The sequence below is a fragment of the Miniopterus natalensis genome, chromosome 19, assembly GCF_054644295.1.
Source record: "Miniopterus natalensis isolate mMinNat1 chromosome 19, mMinNat1.hap1, whole genome shotgun sequence".
Classification (NCBI taxonomy): Eukaryota; Metazoa; Chordata; class Mammalia; order Chiroptera; family Miniopteridae; genus Miniopterus; species Miniopterus natalensis.
The window spans coordinates 122,828-138,458 of NC_142099.1; the positions used below are offsets into that span (position 1 = coordinate 122,828).

Here is a 15,631-nt window from a genome sequence, read left to right on the forward strand (position 1 = left end):
GATATTGAAGGAGTTTAACTGAGAAATTGCTAAGGCAGCCTTTTATCCGGTATCTAGTGACACTCTTGGCGATACCCTCACATTTTGGAACCCTATCCACTTGCAGAAATTTTAATGCAACACGTTTTCCCAGATTACGAGATGAGGTTCATCCATCTGATAATATTTCAGACCTGAAGAAATATGGCTGCTTTTGAGACTCATTTATTTGACACAAACCATTCAAATCAGTTTTCGTTATGCCTGGGGAGGGGTTGCCGCCACCAATGTGAGGATAAAGAAGCCAAGGTCCTCCAATCATGAAGATGCCAACAGCCCCCAGAAGTCCATCCTGCTCTTCCCTATCTCTGTCCAAGACCATCCTGACAACATATGAGGAAAGTGGAGGTGAACAACCTTCAAACATTTTAAGCAAGAAGACCCTTTGCCCTTCTTTTGTCATTAATAAACTATTAAGTATTAAATATAAGCCAGAAATTCTTCCTCTTATATGAAGCAAATGCCTCATGATCTTTACATTCTTTCTTCTTCACTTTCTATTGCCTCAGAAGGTCAAACATCAATGTCATTAAACTCGATTACAGAAATGATTCAAAATACACGTGGCCCGTTAGGAGTCCGTGTTGGAGGTACTGAGTGCTAGAGAATCGAACAATGTGTTTTACCTTTCATTCAGGCCTTTGGCACTTATTATAAAACTACCTTTGAACTTTCTCGAGAGAATAAGTATTTCCCTACTTCTAAGTGCTTTCTTTTTATATATGTTGAGGACCTACTAAGTCCAATCATTGTCATGGAAGCTGGCACAGGTACAAAAATGCCTGGTGTCTACATTCATGTCTGCTATTTTGCAAGCAGAGCTCACCGCTGGGTCCAACTCGGGAACACTGCATTTCCTCAGCCTAGCTGACCCACTGAATTCGCTGCCCATCTCATCAAGTGTCTCTTCAGTCCATACTGTCAGAGTTTCCTTTATTTGTTAGGTCCAACAACATGCAGGGAAGATAGGTCAAAAGAGAATCACAAAATTTGATCACATTTTACTATATGCCTGCACCCCCCTTCCCTAGCACCTTCTTCATGGCCTCTTTGACATCTTTGTTTCTCAGTGTGTATATAAGGGGGTTAACACTGGGAGTGACAATTGTGTAGAAAAGAGTAAGGAACTTGCCCTGGTCCTGGGAATAAGTGTTTGCTGGCTGGAGGTACATGTATATGATTGTACCATAGAAGAGAGAGACAACGACCAAGTGGGAGCTGCAGGTGCTGAAGGCCTTCTTTCTCCCGGCAGCAGACTTGATCCTAAGCACGGCTCGCGCAATGTACCCGTAAGAGATGAGGGTGAGCGTGAGCGGAGCCAGAATGATAAAGATTGCCAAAGCCAAAGCCAGTGCCTCCAGGGTCATGGTATCGACACAGGCCATGCCAATCAGTGCTGGCATCTCACAGAGAAAGTGGTCCACCCGCCTGTGCCCACAGCGGGGCAGCATCAATGTCTGGGGTGCCATGATTAGAGAATTGCCAAAGCCACTCAACCATGCCACAGAAGCCAACTTCCCACAGAGGCGTGGGTGCATGATGACCGTGTAGTGCAGGGGTTTGCAGACAGCAGCATAGCGGTCATAGGCCATGACAGCCAGGAGGACACACTCCACCCCACCCAGAGCCAGGACAAAGTAGAGCTGCGTGGCACAACCCAGGTAGCTGATGGTCTTGTCTGGGCCCCACAGGTTGTAGAGCATCTGAGGGATGGAGCCGGTGGTGAAACACATGTCTAGGAATGAGAGGTTGGCCAAAAAGAAATACATAGGTGTGTGCAGCCGGGAGTCCAGAGCTGAAAGCAAGATGATGGTCATGTTGCCAAGAAGAGTCAGCAGATAAAAAGTGAGGACAGCCACAAAGAGGACCAGCTCTAGGCGGGGCCGGTCAGAGAAGCCCACCAGGATGAAGCCTTCAGAGGAACTGATGTTGTCCTTTTCCATCACCTGTGACCAGGTGTTACTTGCTGGGGGAAAGATGAGTATCTGTGAAAAGTACACATATACTCCCTCAAAATGGGTGGCTGGTAAAATGGCACCATGGACACTTCCTTGGAAATGCTGGATGCTCCACCGAGAATTTCAGTCGGTGTTAATTAAGTCATCGTTTGGTCTGAGGAGCACAGCATTTGGGAGTTTTTCAGGCTCCTGGCTGTGATTATTCACCAACCTTGTGCATCAGAGAACCCAGCCTGCTGTTAGCTGAAATCTCATTCTAAACAATGTCTCATCAACACTGGGAAACCCAGAGTCATGTCCCTACTGTGCCCCTGGCCCAGCCCTGTCCTAAACCTCTCATGAAATTGTGTTTTACATCCACACAGTGTATTTTAACCCTGGGGTTGTGTGATTTTTCTGAAGCTGAGAATGCTTTCCTATAAAGAGGAAAAAGATAGAAATAAAGCTATAGCCAGAACTCACTCCCAGTGGAACTAATATTCTGTGTTCTTTTAAATCTTTTCTCCTCTCTTATTCACATTTATTCTTACAAAGAGCTCCACTCCCTGGAAAACTACACGGATCATTTTATTTATGTATCTCTTTTGAACCCATAGAAATGAAAGGTTTTTTTTATCTTTATGACACTTTATACTTTCAGTTGTTGGGCAATGTTTTTATGTCTTTGGGGGAGTATACTGTATAATGTACATTAACCAAGGACAAAGTCTCATTCTGATATTTTTACATATTTTCCTAAGCAGTTATTAAGAAGTAATAGAGTTGTGACTCTTGTTAAAATGGATGTATTGCATCTCTCAGGTGACTGGGGCACAAAATAGGGTTCCACTGCTCTAAGAATGCTTTGCCTTAATTAAATCATGTTGTGGTATGTGTCCCAGCAACAGTTCTAGCATGATTTTGTACCTTATTGGAAATTATAGGATTGTCAAAGTCCTCACTCCAGAGGCTGCAACAAGAGTCTCCAGTGGTGATGGACGAATGTGATGACATGTGGGGATAGACACCTGAGGATTAGATAACTGAGGACCAACACTTGTCATCAAGCCAGAATTTTGGGCTTTCCCTCCACCTCCTGTAACGTGAAAATTATACATATAATATATATAATTACATATACATGTATGGTTGAGAAAATACACACACATATATATACATATATAATATGTGAGAAAAAAGACATATGTATATACAAATAAACTGGGAGGGTGAGACATCAAACTGATGATAGTGAATGTCTCTGGAGGGGAAACTGAATCAGAGATTGGTACTTGCTCTATATCTACAATGTTCTATTTCTTTAAAAAGAGCTGGAAGGAAGTATGACTAGAAGAAATAGCTATTAATTCTGAATAGTGGAGTATATGAATACCTTTTCTACTAGTCTTTGTAAATTTACATACATTTAAAATATCTCAAATTATGAAAGAAAAAATAACAATATGAATTACAAATCATTTAAATATTAACATAACCAATGTTTATGGACCTCATGAACCAGGCACAAATGTTAAGCATTTGAGATAGTTTACTCCATTTCATGCTCAGAGCAGCTCCAAGAAGCCAGCTGTGTCATTACTCAACATTACAGAACAAGCCCCAGAGGCCAGAGTGACCCAGGACTCCACGTTGGAAGTTACGCTGAACAGCCTGATTACTGAGACCCGTTAATATCCTCTCCGGCAAAGCAGACCATATTAGCGTTTCATTCTTAAGGTTTTCCAGTTCAGTAGATTCCACTAGTTTTTAAGTTCATGGTTTTGGTAAGAACTCCGTTAAGTGAGTTCAAAATCCCTCTCCAGCTTTCTCAGAATGAGTGATGTTTAATCACCATCTTTAGAACTTAATCAAGCCTACATTAAAGTGCATAATACCTCTAACTGCCCACGGTTCAGCTCTAGTCTACGGTTACAAAACAAAAACCAGATGCCTGGATGGAGGCCTGGGTCCCGTTTCTCCCTAAAGGATCATTAACTTACCAAATTTGACAGCAACCTCATATTTGCTATGTCCACAGGTCTTTCTCTTTCTTGGGACTTCACTCAGGAGTCCGAGTGGGATGACCAGGGTGAAAATGAGGAGAAAGGAAAGATGAGATTCAGGAAATCTGTGAGAAAGGACAGAGGATAGGGAGGCAGCAGGCCCAGCAGCTGAGCCCGACAAAGGGAGAATGTTGATGAGCAAACAGCAGCTACACCACCTGAGGGCCCTGAGCACCCACATCCCCCTCCCGCCCCAAGTGAGGACACTGGAGGTGGCTCAGAGGTACACTCAGCACAGGGAACACAGCAGTGTTCCCAGGGTTCAATTCTGAAAAGAAAGAACTTATGGGTTTCAGGGCCAGACGCTTCCTTTTCTGCCTCCCCCTGTGGAGTAAAACTTCCTTTTCAAAAATTCCCTGAACTAATTATCTCTAACAAGGGTTGGGAGAGTGTGAGGTCTCAGAGGAAATATTACTCTTGCCAACACACACACACACACACACGCTACAGATTCACCGGAGAGAGAGAGAGTGATGGAGAGAGACCATCAAACCCTCCTCACTGGATCTCTCAAGACCAGGAGTCAGTGCTGAGCCTCAATCTTCATTCAGAACAGAGCCCAGAATCGAGGAAAGGTTGTGAGGATCTGCCTGTGCTGGTTTCCTTTGTGATGTGTGTCCTCTGTCACCTGCTTGGGGCACAAAGAAGGGCTGATCACAGTCCTTCACCATTTTATTTACTTCAGATGAGTTTTCTGTGGCATTTTAAGATCCATAATAATGAAGCTTAACTTGAATATTTTCTATTTAAGATGACTCAAGAGGAGGGTGGATAAAATGAGAAATTAACTTTGACATTTAAAATTAATACAAAAACAAAAAGAGTCCAAAAATATTAAAATAATCTTATTTCAATTTGCCAAGTTCGGTGTAGAATTAAGATTGTCCCAAAAAAGTTACTATGTATCTGACTGACAAACGACTTCAGCTGTCATTAGTGTAAATTAAGAAAGACAAAAAACAACAGCGCCCTTCAGGTCACTTCACTGCTTGTTACAGTCCTGGACCAGCAAGATAAGAAGAGGCGTCTCTAAAGCATATTTTCTGTATCTACCTGTTTAAGACTTCTAAGGGAGATGACTATCACATTTCATCTCTAGAACTGGATATTTTAATTTATACATATGAGACAATACATATAAATGTGCCTTGTACATTGAAAATATTATTTAGATCTTAATAACCATTATTATTAATATCTTATTGATGACTAACTTCAGTGGCCGTTTGTAGATCCTTTGTCAAATAGAAACAAGACACATCTGGTCATTACCATGTCAAATGCTATGTTTAAAATATAAACATGATTAAAGTCATACACAATATTCTTAACACCACTAACTAACTTTACTGGTGGAGATAGAAGATAAATAGAAAAAATTATATCATCACCATTAATTTGAAAACAAATGGCATACAATGACTGTATTCTGTCAACAGAAATATTGAAATATTTAGGTGATCAATCAAAACTAGTCAATATTAATTCCATATTCCACCAAACTTCTTGGCACAATTAGAGGAGCCATTCCCCCGAGAGTTGCTTCTTATACTTAAATTAAGTTATTAACTTGTACAACCATCTCAGCCTAATATTTTCTCATGGAAACTAGGGAGAAATGCCTGGAGAATTTGATGCTGTCAAGAATGTTCTACCTGAGATAATGAGTCCCTCTGAGAAATGAAGGGGACGAGGTCCTCGGGGGCATTAGCTCAATGGAGGATGTGGAATTCTTAGCCAAAGACATTTGGGAATCAAGTTTAAAAAAAATTTTTTTTTGCCACCTGACTTTTACCCCCTAATCTACCCCTAGTCCATCACAAATACACTTAAAATTGTAGCTGATGTAAATATAGCTGTGGAAATAAAATAGGACAGTTCAACGGTTACCAGCAATTGTGAGAGCTGCTTCCCAGCACATCACTATATGACTTGATAGGTTGTAATATGACATCGTGGACAATATGACAATGCTGTCAGAGAAAGAAATGAAGTCTATAAATGTCTCAGTCATCTTTCCCATCAAATGCTATTATATTTAAACAAGTTCTTTTATTGCAATTTAATCTAATTTTTAAAAATTATTGTAGCATTTGTGGAAGTGCACAACCAATTCTTATAAAACTTTTATCGCATGTATTCATGAGATTGAATGTCAAATATCCATCACATTTTTGAACCTCATTTCCCAAACCTGCTTTTCTTCTTCCCTCCCTCCCTCCCTCCCTCCCTCCCTCCCTCCCTCCCTCCCTCCCTCCTTCCCCCCTCATATGGAATTATTTTACACTTATTGAGGTTTGTTTTACGGCTTAGTACATGGTCTCTTTTGTTTACTGTTTTGTGCAACTTTATAAAGAATATGCATTCTGCTGTTGGTAGGGGAGTGTTTTGTTGATGTAAATTTGGTCCAGCTGGCTGTTAGTGCCATTCCAGTCTTCTCTTCCCTGCTGATCATCTGTCTACTTTCATCAGTTTTGAGAGCATTGAAATCCTAAACTATCCTTGTAGATCTAGTTTTTCTTCCAGGACATGTATTTTCAAGCCCTGTTATTGGGAACAAACAGATAGGATAGTTAAGTTTCCTTGACTAATTGATTGTTATTATTAAAGAAATGCAGTTTTGTTTTGTTTTCTCCCTGGTAATATTCCTTGCTCTGGAATCACCTTCACCTGGCATTCCGCCCTAGGAGTGGTTAGTATTTGCCTGGTCTGTCTTTGTCTAGTCTTTTACCTTTAAGCTATTTGTAATTTTATATGCAGCCCGACAATCTCTGTCTTTTAGCTGGAGGTCTTAGATGACTTATATTTTATGTTATTACTGACATTGTTGGGTTTTAACCTACGTCCTTGCTATTTGTACTATTTGAACTTTGTTTCTTCTTTTCATATTTTCTTTTGGTTCGAGTATTTCTTATTAGTCTTTTTTATCTCTACTCTTTGTTGTATTTTTTTTGGCCCCTCCAAGGTTTACAATATATATCTTTAACTTATGCAAACCTATCTTCAAATAGTGTGCATCTTCCCGTATAATACGAAACCTTCACAATATACTTCCCTCCCCTCCCCCGCCCTTAAATTCTACATGACATAAGCCCCACACACGACCATCCCCCAAACCCGCTTTTCTTCGATTCTGCCCCTGGACATCTGCCCGGCGCCAGGCCCGACAGCATCGCTGTTCCTGGGCCATCTCTCCGGAATTCTTCCGCTCAGCCGTTTGCGTCTTCCCGCAGCGCTGTCCTTCACGCCGCCTCTCTCACGGCGCTGCCGCACTAACTCTCGCCCCACTGGCCACAAGAGCCCGCTCACTGGCTAGTGTCCAGTGTCCACTACTTGACGTCATCTTCCACTCTCCCGTAGAAAGAGCGTCCCCGAAGCACCGGCGCCCTCGCCCCGCGCAGTCCCGCAGGGAGCCCGCCCCGGGAAGCGCGCCGGCGTCCCGGCGCCGAGGCCGGCTCTGAGCCAGCCGCCTTCCCGGGCCCGCCTGAGGGGCTCCTGCTCCCTTCACCCTCCTAATGCACTAAAGTGCCACCCTCTTTCCCGAACAAAGAAAAACTGAATCTTCTCTGGAAAATAATTTGGACTAAAGGGAAGGCGCGTAGCCGCCGGACGGAGGGCGGCTGGGGCTCGGGCTCGGGCTCGGGCTCGGCCTCTGCAGCGCCCCCTCGCGGCCCCCGGGCCGTCCGCTCCCCCACGGCTCCCTCCTCGGCCTGTCCGCGACGTCTCGCCGAATACGAGCTAAACGACGTCTCCTGTGACCGAAGCAAAGCCATGAGCTCGCTCGCTTGGGCTTCGCCGCCGCTGCTGAAGAGGGGCCCGGACGGCTGGGCCGGCGTCTTCCCCGCCTCTGCTGCCGGGGCGACTCAGCGGCTGCTGAGACGGAAACCAGAGAGAGAGAGAAGAGAAACGCGGCTTTGCGGGGGAAGAGCGGGAGGCGCCGCGCTCGTCCGCGTGGAGGCCACGGTGCGGAGGCGGGCGGCAGGCGGCCCGACGGGCGCCGGGACGCGCGGACCCGGCCGGCGCGCAGCCCCCGCACCCGCCCGGCGAGCCCTGTCCCCGCGGCCGGGGCGGCGAACGCGAAACGAGCCTTCGCGGCCCCTCCTGGGCGCCCCCCGTGGGCCTTTGGGGTAAAGGAAGGACCGGCGAGAGTCTAAGGTCGAGATTCTGGGCCAACTTCCAGACTTGAGAATCGAGGAAACCGGAGCGCAAAGGGAATCGTTCCAGAGAAGCGCCGGGTTCCCCACGTAGGACCCGGTGGTCTGAGTCAAGTTGCTCGACAGAAGCGAATCCTCCTTTTTCTTTCTTTCTGTCGTCTGGGAAAATAGAAGGAACGCTCGAGCCCCGAGCTCGCTGGGAGGACCGCCGAGAGTGGTCACCAAACGGCCAGGGGTCGCCGCAGCGCCGACGGCGCCGAGCGCTGGACAGGATCGCGGCGGAGACAGCAGTCGCTTTATTTTCAGAGACTAAGCCCGGAGTCCAGGAAAGTTATTGCTCAAAAGCCCCAACTCCCCAGCCAGGGGTCAGGGCGGGTTATGAGGGTTCAGGCGAAGCAGGTACGTGGGAGCCTGGCCTCCCGACTTTAACCGGAGGACGTCGGAGCCTGGCGAAGGGGCGTCGGCACCAGGCTTCCCGGCCGCCGGCGCTCCCCTCTGAAAGGGCCGGAGTTCAAGTTCCGGCCACGTCCCGGATCCTTGGGTTCCGAGCGGGGCAGGCCGAGGCCTGGTTCCGCGCGCAGCCGGGGGTCAGTCCCTCCTAGCGCCTCACGACTCGCAGCTTGGGCATGTTGTCTCTGAAAAGCAACTCAGTATCTTGTTACCAGAATAGGGCCATTTGAGCTGGTTCTGCGGTTACCAACGCAGATCCCAGAGCTACCGGGGCTGTGAGCCCTCCTTGGCCCCAAACCTAAACTCCATACAAATGTGCGTGTACAAAGGGCTCTCAGGAATGTGTCCATATCTTTCTTCACGGTCTTACCGGGATCTCTAACCACATGCCCCCCACTCCAGACTTGAAGGGGAGATGGGCAGGAATAGGTTTGAGCCATGGTGAGCTTTCAAAGGTGCATTTAACGAATGAGTTGGGCCCTTATGTTGGTACGCAGAGTGGGCAGAATCTCCCCGAAAAAGAAGAGGCCAGTGTCATCAGATCCTGGATCCGGGAGCGATTTTCCAGCTCCTTGCATAGCAGATAGCTGATAGCAATAGAAAACAATCCGCCTGTGACATGCAAATGGCCGTCTGGCGGTGGAACACCTCCGGCCTCCGCAGCGCCCCCCAGGGGTCCTGGCCTTGTCTGCACGTTCACTTCAGCATTCCTGATCTGCAAGCGGGGTCCATTGTTTGAATTCTCCTTTGAACTGGTGGTAACACCTCACCAGTTACCTCATTAATGAGTCAAATAAAGTCCAAGAGGGGTTTACTTTCAATGAGAGTCGTGATCGTGCCTTTTTGGAAAATTAGCCTTTATTGGGACCTTTGCGCTCGACCATGAGCATGAAGCAGAAGGCAAACGCCCAGAACCCTACTCCCGCCTCCCTTTCCTCGGGGCGGAACAGCGAGCGGCCCCCGGCTCCCCTCCCTCCTCCCAGAGCCTCCTCTCCTTCCCTTCAGGCCTCTTCCCGCCCGAACCGTCGAGCCGGCGCCCCCGCCCCAGCAAACTGGGGGGAAGAGGCCGCCGGAGGCTCCGCACCCAGGGGCGCTGGCGGAAGGGGCGGGGTCTGCGCCCCAGGGGCGGGGCCTCCACGCGCGGCCCGGAGCTGGGGGCGCTCTGAGCCTGCGGTGAAAGGGGGCGTCTCTGAGGAGAAAAGAAGCGTTACGAGGTTCTACCAAATAAGAGCGAAACAGCGTCTAAACCTGTTTTTGAAAAGAAAATGAGCTGACAGCGCCACAAAAATGACGTAAAGAGCACATTCCCGGAGCCAGCGCTTCAGTCTAGCAGCTGGCATTGGTGGTTCAGTGGTAGAATTCTCGCCTGCCACGCGGGAGGCCCGGGTTCGATTCCCGGCCAATGCATCTGCCTTTTTTTTTGTTTTTTTGTTCTTAATCTTTCCAACCATGTTGAAATGCTCCAGTTCAAAGGTCGGCCCCTTCCACACTCGAACTTCGGGCTTACACATCCCGACTGTAGGCCTGGGGTCGTTTCTGCCGGGCGCGGGGCAGGCTGGCGACGGGCTGTTTTATAACAGAAACATCGAGTGTTTTGCGTTCATAATATCTGGACTCAATGTATTTTGGATTCATTGTGCTGTTTGAAGCGTGAGTAAAATTAAATGGTCTTTGAAGGAAAATCATTTAACAAAAACTTTTAAAAGGAAATATAATCAAGGAATAAGCTTAAAATACCCACGCGTTGCCGGTGAGCAGAGTGGCGCAGCGGAAGCGTGCTGGGCCCATAACCCAGAGGTCGATGGATCGAAACCATCCTCTGCTAGCTGTTTTGGGGGGGGAATTGGAGGCGTTCAGAAAGTAATCCTACACAACCTTGTTTTTATCTTGTCCCCCCCATCCCACGGGGTGTCTGCACCTAACAAAATCTTGGACAAGTGCACCGGAAACGTACTCAGCCTAGGAAATTTAGAATAAAAAATAAATTAATTTATAAATTAATTTAAAATAATTTAAAAATAAAATTTAAAAATCACAAATCGAAAAGGTTCTAATTGGGAAATGTCATATGTACTCTGTCTGAGACAACATGAAACCTAAAAATGAAATGAAATCTGGACACAGATGGAGCTCATGTTGTTCACTCCTGCATCTGTGCAGAGGGGATGAAAGGGCGGCGAGGGTATCGCTTTGAGATGCAGGAAAGGGGAGTTTAGGCACCACTGGAAGACACTGAAGGGGAAAATTGAAGGACTTTCCCTGGAGCCTTGAGTCCACTCCGGATTCCTGGCTACCCAGAGTTCAGCCCACTTCGTGTCCGTGGGGTCTTTCTGGGGTCCGCTCCTCTTATTGCGCACAGGGTTCTGACTTAGGTCGCAGGATTTCTAATCGTGGACTCAGATCGCAGCCTGACCCTGCCGCCCACTCGCCCTGATGGCCGCGAAGAACGCGGCCGACCGGCTGCTGGGCTCCTTACTCAACATTTTTTGCGCAGGGAGCCTCCCAACCGTCATGTTCGCCTTATGGCTCTGGAGGCCCGTGATTCCCGCACAAAACGCAGGGGCCACAATTTTACCTTCCACAGAAAATCTAGCAAAAACACACCAGCTAAGTCTAGCTGGCAAATTGGAGCCCAGGGCGGGCTTTTCAAATAGTCCCGCCGCCCAGTTGGACGCGGGGGCCTTCCCCGCACTGCCCAAGGCCAAGGGGGAGCCTCTCAAAGGGCTCTAAAGAGCCCACACTAAATTGGCACACAGTGCGCCTAATGCTTATCCAAAAATGCGTGCGGAGGGCTATTAAATAAGCATTTGGCCCTTACCTTCCTCGCCCAGGCCAGCCCCGTACCCTTCTAAGGAAACTAGACTACAGGGAAAACGAGCCAGCTGTTCCCGTGAGTGTGAGTGGCTCCGAAGAGAGCCTTTGGGTTTCACAGTGGCGGGAGCACATCACTTGGAGCTGGTGTACTTGGTGACGGCCTTGGTGCCCTCGGACACGGCGTGCTTGGCCAGCTCCCCAGGCAGCAGCAGGCGCACGGCCGTCTGGATCTCCCGCGACGTGATGGTCGAGCGCTTGTTGTAATGCGCCAGGCGCGACGCCTCGCCCGCGATGCGCTCGAAGATGTCGTTGACGAAGGAGTTCATGATGCCCATGGCCTTGGACGAGATGCCGGTGTCGGGGTGCACCTGCTTCAGCACCTTGTACACGTAGACCGAGTAGCTCTCCTTGCGGCTGCGCTTGCGCTTCTTGCCGTCCTTCTTCTGCGCCTTGGTCACCGCCTTCTTGGAGCCCTTCTTCGGGGCGGGCGCGGACTTGGCCGGCTCCGGCATGGTCGCGACAAACCGCCGAACAAACTGCTAAATAATGGGAAGAACGCGTGGAAAGCTGCGAGCGTCCTCTGGGTTCCCAGCCTCTTAAAGGAGCCGGTGAGTAAAGTCGTGTCTGACTGGCGGTGACTCCTGGAAACGTCACATGAATGTCGTCCAGTCAAAATAAGTGTGTTTCAGAACCAGGATCCCATTGGTTGAAGTGAACCGGCTGTAACTTTTGGCCAATGGCACAGATTCACTTTCGCGCCCTGGAACCGCTATAAAGAGGGCCCCTCTGGATGACTCGACTCCTACCCAGGTCAGAGCGGAGGTTTTCATCCACTATGTCTGGACGCGGAAAGCAGGGCGGCAAGGCGCGCGCCAAGGCCAAGACGCGCTCCTCGCGGGCCGGGCTGCAGTTCCCCGTGGGCCGCGTGCACCGCCTGCTGCGCAAGGGCAACTACGCGGAGCGGGTCGGGGCGGGCGCGCCCGTGTACCTGGCGGCCGTGCTGGAGTACCTGACGGCCGAGATCCTGGAGCTGGCGGGCAACGCGGCCCGCGACAACAAGAAGACGCGCATCATCCCGCGCCACCTGCAGCTGGCCATCCGCAACGACGAGGAGCTCAACAAGCTGCTGGGCAAGGTCACCATCGCGCAGGGCGGCGTCCTGCCCAACATCCAGGCCGTGCTGCTGCCCAAGAAGACCGAGAGCCACCACAAGGCCAAGGGCAAATAAGGCATTAGTAGCAACGTTCAACACCAAAGGCTCTTTTCAGAGCCACCCACGTTTTCGCTAAAAGTGCTTTCGTATTGTAGCCGATAACTGAAAATCAACAAAGTGGAAACAGACTCGGAGAATAGACTGACAGCTCTCAGAGGGGGACAGGGTTTCAGGACCATGTGAAAGATGAAGGGATTGAGCAAAAAATAACAAACTCAGACCAGAGAGAAAAGGGTGGGGGAGGTAGGAGGGGGGTGTAAGTGGTAATGAAAGGAGACTTGACTTGTGGTGAGCACATAATACAATACACAGGTGATGTATTATAAGATTGTACACCTGAAACCTAAATAATTAACCAATGTCACTCCAGTTAAAAATACATATATTTACCGTAGCTCCTCAGCCTACCAGTAGGTGTCAGTGTAAACACCTAGAAAGGTGAAAGTACCTCCAATGAAAACAAAAGTTAGCATCAGCCTAGTAAAAGCGATTAGAGATGCTCTGCACCAGGTAATTAAGGGGATGAATGCTGCAGGCCCTCAGGGTTAAACCACCAGAAAAACAGGACTGGAATAACAATGCTTGATCAAAGGTGAATATTCAAATACAAATTAGTTAGTGAATGATAAGGCGATAAAGCCACCCATCTGTCTGTTGTTCAAGGGTTGTTTTGCTTCTTAATGAGACTCATCTGCAACTCGCCCAACTTCCACTCAGCAGGGCCCTAGTTGACCGTAAATAAAATTCTTCATGCCCCGGAGTCATACCCTTTAGGCAAAGCTTCTAAACAGGGCCCAGCATGACTTTAAAAAGAGAAACAGTTAATCTTTTTGTATCATTTACAGGTTTGAGGATTTTTTTTCTTAACCCCATTTTACGGAAATCTCAGTTGAAATTGTAAAACTTAGTGGAATGCTTTACATGAGAATGCTAGCTATTGAAAAGTAAATGTTATGTAGCTATAATATCAAACGTGAAAGTTAAACAGACATTTAGAAAAAGCCTATAAAAAACATTTTTTAGTTTCTAAATTTACAGAAATGAAGAAATTGACGTGAAATTAGGCTTCCTAAACTTGAATGAGGCCAAAGAATCACGTGGCCAATCCCATTAGTGCGCCTGTTCAAAATGATCAAAGGAAAGCCAGTTTCAGGTGCCAAATTTTAAAATTTTTATTCATGAAACAAAATATATCATTGTGATATTTACATTAAATTCTGCGGAGAAAAGCCGAAGAACATTGTAGAGAAAAGGCGTGAAGACTGAAGAGGCGAGAAAGGGTAGAAAACAGCGGCTGTTGAAAGGGTGGGTGGGAGGAAGAAGGTAATTTCCGGTCTGAGGGCCGGCGACTCCCCTGAGACCAGAAGCTATCGCCGCCTCCAATAACTTCACTAGGAGTTTGATGGGTAGGTGCCTGGTCCAATCAAAGCGGGGCTCGCCTTATATATATATATATATATAATATATATATATATATATACTGGTTGAGGCCGCTCGCTCCCATTCTTCCACGAACTCTCGCCTTAGGCGTTTGGCGATGGCTCGGACGAAGCAGACGGCGCGCAAGTCCACGGGCGGGAAGGCGCCGCGCAAGCAGCTGGCCACCAAGGCGGCCCGCAAGAGCGCGCCGGCCACGGGCGGCGTGAAGAAGCCGCACCGCTACCGGCCCGGCACGGTGGCGCTGCGCGAGATCCGCCGCTACCAGAAGTCCACGGAGCTGCTGATCCGCAAGCTGCCCTTCCAGCGCCTGGTGCGCGAGATCGCGCAGGACTTCAAGACCGACCTGCGCTTCCAGAGCTCGGCCGTCATGGCGCTGCAGGAGGCGTGCGAGGCCTACCTGGTGGGGCTCTTCGAGGACACCAACCTGTGCGCCATCCACGCCAAGCGCGTCACCATCATGCCCAAGGACATCCAGCTCGCGCGCCGCATCCGCGGGGAGAGGGCGTAAACTCTCTTAGGGGGCGGAACCTTGAACCCAAAGGCTCTTTTCAGAGCCACTTTCATCCACCCTGACGGGGGCTGTTACACTCCTAGCGTAGGTGTTAAAAGCTCAAGCTTAGCGCACAATTGACTAGAATGGGGAACGGTACTGGAGTTCCCTCCAGAACAATGGCTATCATTTTCCTCAAGCTTATTAGGTGTAGAAATTCGCATCGCAAGGCCTCTTGTGCAATGTTTACTTACCTATTTAGGGAAACCTGAGTTGCTTAACAGCAGTTTAAAAGGCAACAATGTCTCCGCAGAGGTAGTTGCCATGTGGACCCTTGGGTTATTCGCCTGTAAGGAGCTAGAGAGAAGGGATCCATCCACAGGAAAGGAGCTGTACCCACCGCTCACATGGGGTTCAGAGAATAGATACTGACATTTCCCTTCCCCACTCTGGATATTGACATTCTGGCAGCAGAATTTTGATGGACTTTGTTCTCTGGTGTCTCCAAAACACAGAAGGGCACCTTCCATGTTCTAATTGTCCCATGAAGAGCTGACTGATTTGAACTCTCCACGTCCCCAGGCAGAGGGAGCGCACATCTAGGTTAAGTCAGGCAATGTTGGTGTTTTGCCTAGCATCTAGCACTTAGTGGGCAGATCTCAGTTTTTCTTACTGATACTAAATCTCTCTTTTACTGCTCCACAAAACAGGCCGAACTGTGCTGAAACTAGCTCTGTCTACCAAGAAAATGAGCTATTATTCAGATGGATCTTTGTTATGAGAGTTGTGTTTCTCACTTGTTCAGGAGTATGACCTTGTAACCCTATATGATAAAGCCCTAAAATGTTTTTTTCACACGCATTCCAAGATTTGATATTAGCCGTCTGTCTTTTCTTTGCCAACTTCCCGGAGCCTGGTAGTGCAGATCTGTGTGAGCAGCAGTCCACAGGCACCATGCTTTGAAGACCTGGTTGCTGAGCCCTGGAAGCCAATTGCCTAACATCCTGGTGACCTCCCTGAGGTTGAATCCA

General features: G+C 48.3%; 4 protein-coding genes and 2 non-coding genes across 6 annotated transcripts; 4 read left to right on the top strand and 2 right to left on the bottom strand.

Annotated features, from left to right (window-relative positions):
- Window positions 1-1,043: 1,043 nt before the first annotated feature.
- On the bottom strand, window positions 1,044-1,988 carry LOC107542814 (putative olfactory receptor 2W6). Its single transcript, XM_016220265.2, has one exon. The coding sequence runs from the start codon at window positions 1,980-1,982 to the stop codon at window positions 1,044-1,046; it is 939 nt and encodes a 312-aa protein (XP_016075751.2). The 5' UTR covers window positions 1,983-1,988.
- Window positions 1,989-9,979: 7,991 nt separating this feature from the next.
- TRNAG-GCC (transfer RNA glycine (anticodon GCC)) lies at window positions 9,980-10,050 on the top strand. The gene has a single exon. It is a non-coding gene; the product is annotated as a tRNA-Gly (tRNA).
- Window positions 10,051-10,396: 346 nt separating this feature from the next.
- TRNAM-CAU (transfer RNA methionine (anticodon CAU)) lies at window positions 10,397-10,468 on the top strand. The gene has a single exon. It is a non-coding gene; the product is annotated as a tRNA-Met (tRNA).
- Window positions 10,469-11,588: 1,120 nt separating this feature from the next.
- LOC107542837 (histone H2B type 1-C/E/F/G/I) lies at window positions 11,589-11,984 on the bottom strand. Its single transcript, XM_016220300.2, has one exon. The coding sequence runs from the start codon at window positions 11,967-11,969 to the stop codon at window positions 11,589-11,591; it is 381 nt and encodes a 126-aa protein (XP_016075786.1). The 5' UTR covers window positions 11,970-11,984.
- A 290-nt stretch (window positions 11,985-12,274) lies between these two features.
- LOC107542829 (histone H2A type 1) lies at window positions 12,275-12,751 on the top strand. Its single transcript, XM_016220291.2, has one exon. The coding sequence runs from the start codon at window positions 12,293-12,295 to the stop codon at window positions 12,683-12,685; it is 393 nt and encodes a 130-aa protein (XP_016075777.1). The 5' UTR covers window positions 12,275-12,292; the 3' UTR covers window positions 12,686-12,751.
- Window positions 12,752-14,182: 1,431 nt separating this feature from the next.
- On the top strand, window positions 14,183-14,663 carry LOC107542813 (histone H3.1). Its single transcript, XM_016220264.2, has one exon. The coding sequence runs from the start codon at window positions 14,208-14,210 to the stop codon at window positions 14,616-14,618; it is 411 nt and encodes a 136-aa protein (XP_016075750.2). The 5' UTR covers window positions 14,183-14,207; the 3' UTR covers window positions 14,619-14,663.
- Window positions 14,664-15,631: the final 968 nt, after the last annotated feature.